This window comes from Pteropus medius, unplaced genomic scaffold (genome assembly GCF_902729225.1).
Source record: "Pteropus medius unplaced genomic scaffold, Ma_sr-lr_union100, whole genome shotgun sequence".
In the NCBI taxonomy this organism is placed as follows: domain Eukaryota; kingdom Metazoa; phylum Chordata; class Mammalia; order Chiroptera; family Pteropodidae; genus Pteropus; species Pteropus medius.
Genome location: NW_024354502.1, coordinates 19,495,358 through 19,506,512, shown reverse-complemented (window position 1 = coordinate 19,506,512; position 11,155 = coordinate 19,495,358). Strand labels below are relative to the sequence as shown.

The window sequence follows — 11,155 nt, the reverse complement described above, 5'->3', positions numbered from 1 at the left end:
AGGGCCTTCAGCCTAGGGGGTCTTACCTCTCTGATTCCTCCATGAGTCTTTCATGAGCTCCTTTACTTCCCGCATTTCTTCTTCTTGTTCCTCAGGAGTCTGTCTCAGCCCTCTTCTTTTTCAGTCAATCCCGTCTCCTGAATGATCTTGCCAACTTCAGGGTTCCGACTATCTATGGAATTGCAGTTCTTAAATTCATATCTCTAGCCCAACTTTCTCTCAAGTTCCAGACCCACTTATCCGCAGGCTACTTCACATTTCTACCTAAAAGTTGTCACTAGCACCTCAAGTTCAGCACGTCCCCCAAACTTAGTCTTCTTCCTGAGTTTCTTACCTCAATCAATGGCACCACGATTCTGCCAACCTAGAAACCTAGGAATCATTACCGATTCCTCCCTTACTCCATCTTCATTCTGTTCACTGAATTGTTTAATTCACTCATTTGGTCATTCAGCAAATACATCTGAAGCCCCTACTATGTGCCCAGCATTGTGTTAGGTATCTAATGGTGAGCCAAAAAGACAATTTAGCTGGGGAAACAGACAAATAATGGTATGAAAGGAATATGCAGAGTTATGAGTGTTTAGTCTGGGGGACAGGAAAGGTGTTCTTGAGGAAGGGACATTTAAGGGGAGATCTAAAGAATGTCTTATAGTTAATTAGATCAAAGATATAGGGTGGGGAGTTCAATTTCTAAGCACACAGATCAGAGTGCCCACAAGTTCTGAATGAGGTGGACCGAGTGAGACTTCAAGAAAGGCCTTTGTGGCTAAAGCATAATGAATTACAGGAATAATGTTGGGAGAGGAAGGCAGAAGTCTTATCATTCAGCACCTTGTAAGGACTGGCCCTTCTTCTAAGAGGACAAAGAAGACTTTGAAGACTTTTGGGGGTGGGTTGAGGAATGACAGATTTACGTATGAAAATCACTCTGGCTGCAGTGGAGGGTGATCCCATTGGCTTCCCTCTTGCCATCCCTGTAGCCAGGATCCCAGTCTAGACTTTTGTCTCTTGCCTTCCAGCAGAAGACACCTCTACTGTTGTCCCCTTACAATGCACCTTCAGTATAACTGTCAGAGCAGAAGACACCTCTACTGTTGTCCCCCTACAATGCACCTTCAGTATAACTGTCAGATTTACCTTTTAACTTCTCTTCACGGAAAAGAAAATCAGTGATTCTTCATTGTGCTCAAAATAAAGTTCAAATTCCTTAGCTGGCCCACAAGTCCCTTTAAACCTGGCCCTCATTTCCCTCTCCAGTGTCATATCCAACCACCTGTCCTCAAATACCCTATGTCTTAGTCCACAAAAGGAGGATTCAAGAGCTGGATAGCAGCTTAAGGAGACGGGCCCAGAAGAGTAGCTGTGCTGAAGCCAAGGCTGAGGCTGAGCCTGAGGTCCAGTGTGTTGATCCAGTTGGGAGCAGGGGAAACCCACCCAAGTGCAGTTTTAGACAGCTGGTTACAAGAGTACCAAGGACCAATACTTGGGAAGCACTCAGGGACAAGGTGCCTGGAGGCTTGGACACAAGACCAGAGGTGTAGTTGCTGGGCGGTGTGACCAAGGACAGGATCCTTCACACTGAGAGATGGGTGCTTAAGAGTAGGACGTTAGCCACTGGAAAACTGATGTCCCAAGACAGCCAAGACTCCAGTTAGTAAAGAAAGGGCAGGACTCAGAGACTTGGGCCTCAGAAGGTCAAGAACAAAGGCTGACTTAAAGATGACTTTGTAAGGAGAGCAGGGGAAAGTTCTTTATATCCTACTTATAGAGAGACTAGGGGCCAAAATGAATCCTATAGTATAAGGGACAACGCTCCGTGTCAAGTCAAGGCTAGAGCAACTAGAAGAGTGCAGAGAAAGGAGCCAGGCAGCTCCTTCAGTCACCCACGCTAAGATCTTCACAGCCATGGCTAGTCCTCAGGGCATATACACACAGAAATCAAGGACATTAAAACTTGAACCCCATGAACCCTGAAGAGTTGTGATTGCTTGGGGGACCCATCTAACTTCAAGGTGAGAGAAATCTCAGTATTAATGTAGTTCTGGAGTAGCTTTGTAACTGTAAGGAGGGTCTCTGGAGGCCTTGACTTTGCACAGTTCACATGGTAACCAAAAGACTATGACATACTTAGAGGGTGATGAGGTCATAGAACACAAGCTTTAAAGTAAGTGAATCATGTGTGCCTCATTTATTTTTAAAAGAAACTTCTGAGAAGAGCTTAGAACAATTTTTTCCCCTCGAGTGCCATTTCCGAAAGGTACTCACAGAACAATAAGGTGTGACTGTAATGGCTGCACTGAGTTGTCTTTTGGACAGTGTTAGAAGGGACATAAAGAAGGTGGACAGAGAACTGAGACAATTGAGATGCATCGACGAACTCAGCACACGATGCCTGTGCGACTTGTATATGCACCCGTACTGCTGCTGCGACTTGCACCCGTACCCGTACTGCCTCTGCTATTCAAAGCGATCACGCTCCTGTGGCCTCTGCGATCTCTACCCATGTTGCCTGTGTGACGTCAAGCTCTACTGTCTTCGACCATCTCTCAGAAGTTTGGAGAGGAAAGCCATTAGAGCCATAGAGGATGAAAAGAGAGAGCTTGCCAAGTAAAAGAACTTTTTAAGATTTTTATAGTTGGTATGTTAGCCTTATAAGTTGGAATAAGGGGGGAAATGTGACAACCAACACTTGTACAGAGACGGAAAGGGCTCAAGGTAATGACTCTAGTGACTTAGCAAAGATTTAAGAAGAGTAAATGGGTCCACGATGAGAATTACGAGATTCTCAAAAGACAATGAAGTGATGTTGCTTGGCAGGGTTGTTGTTGGTTTATAGCAGGAATGCCAACGTGATAAATAATGTGACTTTAATGAGGGAAAGATACGGGGGATGCCATTAAAAAGCTATTGGAAGCAGCAAACTAAACATTTTTTCTGGTTATGAGTAAAGTGATTTGAGTATATTTGAACTTACAGAAATGACTAAAGGGGAGGTAATAATAATTGATCAAATCCTTAATGTTTGCCAGAGGCATTAAGAGCAGGGGAGCAAATTGAACAATAGAGGTACTTTCTGGGTTTTGTAGGAAAGCCTTTCTCTTGTTCCCCCACTCAAGAAAAAGACTTAAAATTCATCTGGAGTTGAGTCTGTTATGTCAGCCTCTCCTTCTGACTCTAGTAAATGTTGTACAGAACTGAAAGAGTCCCAGCTTTCAGAACAGAGTTGAAAAGACTTTAATTGAATTGGGCAATTTTAAAAGCCACTTTAAAATTTTTTGTTTGATTATATTTTCTCTTTTGGCCTGGAGAAAGCTTTCCTTTTCTTATTTTCTATAGATGCCATTTAGTCTATTACTATTGTTGAAAAAAAAATGGTTGAAAGCACGGACTCCTGGTTAAATTCTGGTCCATCCATACACTGGGATGATATGTAGATATAAAAAGAATTGATGAAGCATTTTATGTATTAATGTATTAAATGAGAAAAACAAGGTGCAGAAAACTAATACGCTATTAATTTTTTAAAGATGGGCACACATAGATGATAGATTTTTTATTAAAATATATTTGACATATAACATTGTATAAATTTAAGGTTACAACATGTTAATTTGATACATTTATATGTTGTAATATGATTGCCATTGTAGTGATAATTAACACCTCTATTATATTACATAATTATCATTTCTTGTTAGTGGTTGGAATAATTAAGTTCTGGTCTCTTAGCAAGTTTGATGATTCTCATACAATATTGTTGTCTACATTCACTGTACTGTGCATTAGATCTCTAGGACTTATTTAGAACTCATTGCAAGTTCGTACCCTTAAATATTATTGTCTTATCCTGATGATACGGCTAGATGATAGATAGGTAGGTAGATAGATAGATAGATAGATAGATAGATAGATAGATAGATAGATAATAGATGATAGATAGATGGATGCAGAGAGACAGAGCAAGACCCTTGACAGCAGTGACAGTGATGTTGCTCTGGAAAAGGCAATAAGGCAATTATTGTCTAGGTCATCAGTCACCAAAGGTCAGGACAAACCTCCCTCAATAATCTGGGATGGGATATTGCCTATAAACTCATCTATACTCAATTTGAACCAATTTTTATTTCTACTCTTTAGAGTATCAAGTTACAAAAATTGTGCACACTGTGAGTCAGGGATGCTTTTGTGATATTTGGTCTAAATTAAGGGTTACTTGTGAGCAGATCTGTGTTCACTCTCCCTCTACTTCTGAATACTTGATTACCTTTGACCCAAGTCCTTTCAGCTTTTGTATCCTAGCTGTCCCTACTCTCCGGACTCTCCAGAAAAGAGTGTCCCTCTGTTCTTTATAATCTGGGTGCCCTCCGTCTCCAACAGGAGCCCTATTTCTTGGCGTGCAATAGACGCAACTTTAAGCTTACTTCTTGGCAGCGTAGTTTATGTATGAAGTAATGCTTTCTATGGTTTGTGATACTTTTCCTGACAATGTCTGGATTTTTGCTGATTTTTTTTCTGGGCCTGTGTCAGTACATGAAACTGGTGATGTCTTCACATTAATTCTCAGATCTCTGAACAGCCAAATCCATTTTAGAAATGACCTCAGATTTGCCCTCTTGAACCTCCTCCCAGCCATGTTTCTTCCAGCACATTCGTACTGCCTCATGGAACCCTCTATGCTCTATTTCTGACAGCTTGAAGTTTCACTGTCCAGAAGAACTTAATTCTACTTGCAAACTTAAATATTTAATTTTCCTGAATATGGATGAATATGTTAAACCCGATCTAGCCCCAATCTCAGAGGACTCTCATTCTTAATATTTTTTCTTCCAGTGTAATGCCTCTTTAACTTATCTCTCAGCTAACTCCCAATCCATGACTAAATAAATCCAGAAATATCATGTTGATTCAATTTTTTTAAGTGATTTTTGGTGCAAAACCTTGCCCAAGGCTATTTGAGTTTAGAAATAATATTCACATAACCTTTTATCCTTTTAAAGAATGCTAGCAGTTTGGTTAGGTATGACATGTTCTTTCAGATTCTAGGCTGGGTCATCTAGAAAGTTCTTTGCCAAACAGGAAAGGAAGATTCCTGGTCTGTAGATGCCATGACCCTATTGGAATTGTTTTCTGTGTGGGAGCAATCTGCTCTGCCTCTGGGTGCTCCTCTAATAACTGATAAGAAGGCTTGGTCAACCATTTTAATTCTCCCCAAGAGTTTCTTGAGCACTCCTGAGTGTATGTTGTTTGATTGATGTGTGTGCCTGTGTGTGTATGTGTGCGCCTGTGTGTGTGTGCATGCCTGTTTGTGTGTGTGTGTAGGGGGGTGCTATATATTTTAGACTGAGTACAGAAGGTCCAATCTATTTCCATTGTTCACTGAGCAGCTGCTTCAAGAGACATCTTCCTTCGTAGAGACCCGAGTAAGTACTTTTATTTCTTTAGCTTCTTTCTCTTTTCCTCCCCAAATTACCTTTTGCACCGCAAGCACGCACTCGCTGTTTCCCCAACTCTTCCTTCCTCTTCTGAATTCATTGGGTCTGAGGTAACTGAATTTAGTTTCCTCTGTGAGAAGCTCTGCCACCAGCCTGACTTGGGTTTGCACCTGACCCACCACCACACTTCATGGGCTCCCGACCTCTGTCCTAACGTGGGAGAAACAGGCAATAGTCAGCCCTTCCTCAATCCTGCCCTTAGGAGTTTATTACCTAATTAATGATGCCCAGTTGCCATTCTGACACCTGGCAGCAGCAGTCTTTGTGAAACTTGATTTGCAGTCACATCACAGGTGCAGCGCCCTCACCCCTGCGCCCTTTACCAACACCTGGAAACTGACAGTGTGTGCTTCCTCCCTCTCCCTCGAATATCTATGCTTGGCCTGAGTCTCAACAAAATATTCCCTTGAAAATCCCCAACAAAGGGCACTTCTGCCTTCTCATTTCTTTTCTTGTTTACCCATTCACACTCTGAGAATTAGGTTTGCATTGAATCACTCTCATTCTTGAGGCTGATGACAGCCCTCATGGTGACTTCTTTGCAGGGTTTAGCGGTGCCTTAAGGAAATCTTCCCACACCCTCACCCCCATTCTCTGACTCAGAGGTCAGGGCCTCTTTAAGCCCCAAGGTTTTATTGCTGGGGAAAGGCTGTTCTTCCAACTGAGAAGAGAGCTCTCTATTCCCCCAGTTTGGCCCTTTGGTCCCCTCTCATCACAACCTCTTCATAACCATGGGACTCTGAGCCCAGTGACCCCAGGACAGCAGAGGTAGGAGCTGCTGCCCATCTAGGCCAAATGCATATCTACTATTTGGTTTGACCTTATTACTTAATGATACAGGACTTGGGGCTGGGTCACTTAACACCTCAGATTATACAGACTGATAGAGAGACTTAGCTTTTACTGAGTGAAAACTAAGTCCTTTGCACTTCCACTTCATTTAATCTTTGTACCATCTTGGCCATCTTATAGAGAAAGAAACAGACTTAGCAGCCATGTCCTTGATCACCAGGAGGTGGGAGACCGGATTGAAGCCAGGTTTGCCTTTTCCCAAAGAGTGGTCTCTGGACCAGCAATGGCAGCACCATCCAGAACTTGTTAGAAATGCAAATCCCGCCTCTTCTGCAGACCTGCTGAGTCGGAAGCTCTGGCAGTGCAACCCAGCACCTGCATTTTAGTAAGCCCTATTGGGGACTCAGATGCACCTGTGTCTGCTACTGTCTGTCCCTGCTGGGTGACACTGTTCTTCAGGACCACTCAAAAGTCTGGAGGAGAAAGACAAAGCAGGAAAAGAAGGGAGGAGGGAGAAGAAAGAAGAGGAAGGGAAAGACAAGTTGGAAAGGAGGAATAGAATTTAAGGGGTCTTTGGAAAGAGTATAAATTAGAAGAAAAAGTAAAATACTCAAAGGACAGCTAGAGGAAGGCCCACCTCTGTTTTCTTTTGGGTAGACATAGACCTTTTGACATCTTCATTACTTTATTTATCACCAGGCTTAACCTGATTTATAGCTTTGTGAAGATGGCCGTCTGTACTCATTATTGCTGTGGGCAGTATGCATCACATTCAGGAGTTTGGTTGTACATTCAGGTGAAATTCGGTTTCAGCAGGGAGAAGAGGGGGCAGATAGACACTGGCTGTCCCCTCAAAACCCAGGGTGCAAGCTGGTTTCCTTATGTTTACTGTGGCTAAGCTCCACCCTCATGATCACAAACATAAGAGGGAATCCCCACAGAGCCATGGAAAATCCCACATGGGGTGATGGGTACATCACTAGGCAAGAGTTAAGTTGCAAGTTCATAGTTGAGTCTAATGAGTAAAATGTGGCTCCTGCAATTTCTCCCAAACCCACACATCCCCACTGATAACCCCTGACATATAAGCAAAAAGAAGAAGAAATCTGACCTGGCCAAGCATTTTAGGCAATTTCATGAAGACCCACACTGGAGAGACTCCTGTGTAGCTACTGCAGGGCCAAAGGGGACAGAGTGATGGGAATAGAGGAGGAAGGGGAATCTAAACAACAAAATCCATGAAATAGTACCCCAAGACTCAGGTTGCTAAGAGGGCGGAGATAGATCTGGGAGGCGGCTTTGGCTTGTAGACTTGGCTCCTAGATCCATCTCCTGCAGAAGGCAGGTCTCTTTGGCGGATTTAACCAGGCAGGTAGCTGGGCCTCTAGCCTCTGCTTGGGATCTTTGGTCCTTCTTTGTGAATGCCAGCCCTGTCTTCGTGGCAAGATTTGATGTTTCTCCTCTCCCACTAGAAGGTCTGAGCTGAACAGGGAGCTTTGACAACTAGCCTACACACACACACCAAGGGAGGTTCTTAAGAGATGTAGGGGTGCCTGTTCACCTCTATGCTTCACTTGTGGCTTTGGCTTTTGGGGCTTCAGGCCTGTGGTCCATCCAGAGAGAGCACGATGCATCTTTGTGTGCTGTTCTCTGCTCATTCAGGAAGATGCGGTGCTCTTTTTTCTGTTTTTCTCACAGAGTTAAAGATTTCAAATGAAGTCCAGTTCTCTTCCTTTCTTTTTAATATGGGTTATAGGTACCCTGGTACACCTGGGGCGTGAAAAATGTCTGAGTCCCATACTACCCCAGATTCTTTGGGCCCGGGCTGAAATGGATCTGATTGACTGCCACAGTCCTCTGGGTGCCTCGTATGAATTTTCTGTCGGCCTCAGCATCTTCTAGGACAGCATTCTATTTGACCATTTTGGAATTAGCCACTAAGATTCTTGGTTCATAACCTTCGGTACATGGGCTTACACTGTTTTAAACCAATCATGTTAGGATTTATCAAGTAAAAAATACGTATTTAGAGCAGTATGTATAACATGATTTCATAAGAATACACACAAAACTATGTATGTGGAAACACACACACGCGTGCACACACAGAAGAAAGTCAAACACCAAAATGTTAAATGTTATATGGGGGTATGAGTACTTTTAAAAATATTCCACCATTTTGCTTGTCTGTATTTTCTGTTATCTGCAATAAACTTGTATAACTTAAGTGACCAAAAAGTAAGTGTATAAACAAAATTTAGCAAAAAAATATGAATTAGAAATAAATCTCAAACTAATTATTCAATCAATGAGTCCAGACTCCTCAAACTGGAGATATCCAAGAAATTATGCACTCCAAGACAGGCCAACTAATGCGAGATTTGCTAGGAGTGTCTCTTAGAACACAGATTGTTTTTAATGTTAAAGGATAAAAAGAAGATCATTTCAGAGCATTGAGTTGTCTTTGGAAGGATCAGGCAATTAGAAAGAAAATGGATCTGGAGTCAGGTCAAAGCATCCAAGGCTCACACCAGGCTGCAGTGACCTCTAGAGCTCAGTTTAACTGGTGGTTAAAATCATCACCTTGGCATTAACAGGCCTGGACTGGAATCTAGACTCTGCCATTCACCACCTTTACCTTCTCCTCATCTGTCTATAAAATGATAATTACATTTGCATTACAGGGTTATTGTGAAGATTAAATGAAACGGTGCCTTTAACACCTTAGCATTTATCACGGTACATTGTGGAAGAAAAAAAGACAAAAGCCCAATGTCCTAATCGTGAGTCAAGCACCGTTATAGATACTTTTCATTCATTAACTAATTTAAACTTCATAACAACCCTAGAAGTAGGTCCCAAGTTTACGGATGAGGAAACTGAGACACAGAAATTCACCAACTTATTGACATAGCAGAGCCAAGATTTGAACCTAAATACTCCGGTTCCAGAGCCTGTGTTCTTAAGCACTTCACTTTACTACCTCTTTATGTATCATAGGTGATCGATTTGTGCGAGCTTCTGTTATTGTTGTTTTATTATTAAGGATTCAAACACAGGAATTCTGAGCAGCAACAAAGCAGCTCTACAGGGACTGCGGAGATCTGTTTGCTGCTCCAGGGGCCACAACAATGGTATTCAACAACCAGCCCTGTGGGGATGGGGTGGAGGGAGGAGAAAAACCTTGATTTGCAGCGTTTACCTATTTCCATGGTGTAAATATTCCCACCATGATAAATTTCAAGCCATCGATATGAAGTCACTGGATGAAGAAGAGACAGGAATCAGCACTTGCAATATGGTAGGACACGGATCTGACACACAGTCTCTCCAAGCTGACTGTCCTTGCTGGGGCCAGCTGTCCAGAGTCTGGAGCAGCCTCAGACAGGAGGAGGCAGGTGCCCTTGGGCAGAGCCAGATCTAGGCATCTTGCCTTGTCGTTTGCTGATGGAGCATGCAGACTGATTCTGTGCGATGGCCCAGTGGCGGCACCAGTCCTGTGGATCAACAGGGCTGGATTATGAGGCTGACAGCCATCTTTAAAATGCAAATTTTAAATGCTATCTTATTAGTTGGATCTAAGAGTCTATATATAATAATGGTAACAATAACGATCATGGCAATAATTAAGCAGGATTTATAAGGGACCAAGCACAATGTTAAGCAAAGTACATTCACTTAACTCTCAAGACAATACTATGATGTAGTACTGCTGTTATTTCCATTTTACAGATGAGGAAACTGAGGCACACAGAGGCTAAGGAACCTGCCCAAAGTTCCTTAACTAATAAGAGGAGGAGCTGGGATTTCAATACGGGAGAAAGATCTGGAAGGCCAAACACCCATCTGTTGTTAGCAGAGGTTTACCTGTGGGAGAGTGTGATTTACATGGGAGGCCTTTTATTTTTCACTTTATACACTTCTGTGGATTTGACTTTTCACGATGACTAACGTTTACTTTTGTGATTGAAACAAAGCAGAGATCAAAGTGTTGCTTCTCAAGCTATGTCTGAATTCTGAGGTCTAAGCTTCTTCCTCCCACCCTTCCCTTTTTCTAAATTTCAGACTGAGAAGAACCACGAACAGAATTCTGGCCTCGTCATGCTGCAGCAGTAACATTTTAGGATCGGTGAACGTGTGCGGCTTTGAACCTGATCAAGTCAAAGTTCGAGTGAAGGACGGAAAGGTGTGTGTGTCTGCCGAGCGGGAGAACAGGTACGACTGCCTTGGATCCAAAAAGTACAGCTACATGAACATCTGCAAAGAGTTCAGCTTGCCTCCATGTGTGGATGAGAAAGACGTGACGTACTCCTACGGGCTCGGCAGTTGCGTCAAGATCGAGTCTCCGTGCTACCCTTGCGCTTCTCCCTGCAACCCCTGCAACCCTTGCAACCCCTGCAGCCCCTGCAGCCCCTGCAGCCCCTGCAACCCCTGCAACCCTTGCGACCCTTGCAACCCGTGCTACCCCTGTGGAAGCCGATTTTCCTGTAGGAAGATGATTTTGTAAAGCGTAGGAAGCCATGACTTAGTAGAAGTCAGTTAATCCAGCCAGGCAGCTCTTCCAGTGTTTCTCTTCCCCTTCTCAGGCCGTGTTACTCAAGTACAGTAGGAAACTGAATACATAACTGCAACCCACTGATGTTGTGTGCAAGTCTTTTGATTCAACTCACTACAGGCATCCCGCCCAGTTAGTGGGCGTGGGAAGAATTAATGGATGGGAACGGAAGACGAGACGGTGAGATCTGTCCTCCTGTGTCCTCCTACCCAGCTACTGTCAAGTTCCAGGAAAAGATGCTTTTTTGGTAGACACCTCCAGACACTGTTTTTCCAAATAACTTAGCCCAGAAATCAAACTGTCAACGCAAAAA

At 43.1% G+C, this 11,155-nt stretch overlaps 1 protein-coding gene across 1 annotated transcript; it reads left to right on the top strand.

Annotated features, from left to right (window-relative positions):
* Positions 1 to 2,150: 2,150 nt before the first annotated feature.
* On the top strand, positions 2,151 to 10,918 carry ODF1 (outer dense fiber of sperm tails 1). Its single transcript, XM_039853628.1, has 2 exons — positions 2,151 to 2,610; positions 10,353 to 10,918. The coding sequence occupies exons 1-2, from the start codon at positions 2,291 to 2,293 to the stop codon at positions 10,792 to 10,794; spliced, it is 762 nt and encodes a 253-aa protein (XP_039709562.1). The 5' UTR covers positions 2,151 to 2,290; the 3' UTR covers positions 10,795 to 10,918.
* The last annotated feature ends 237 nt before the right edge of the window (positions 10,919 to 11,155 follow it).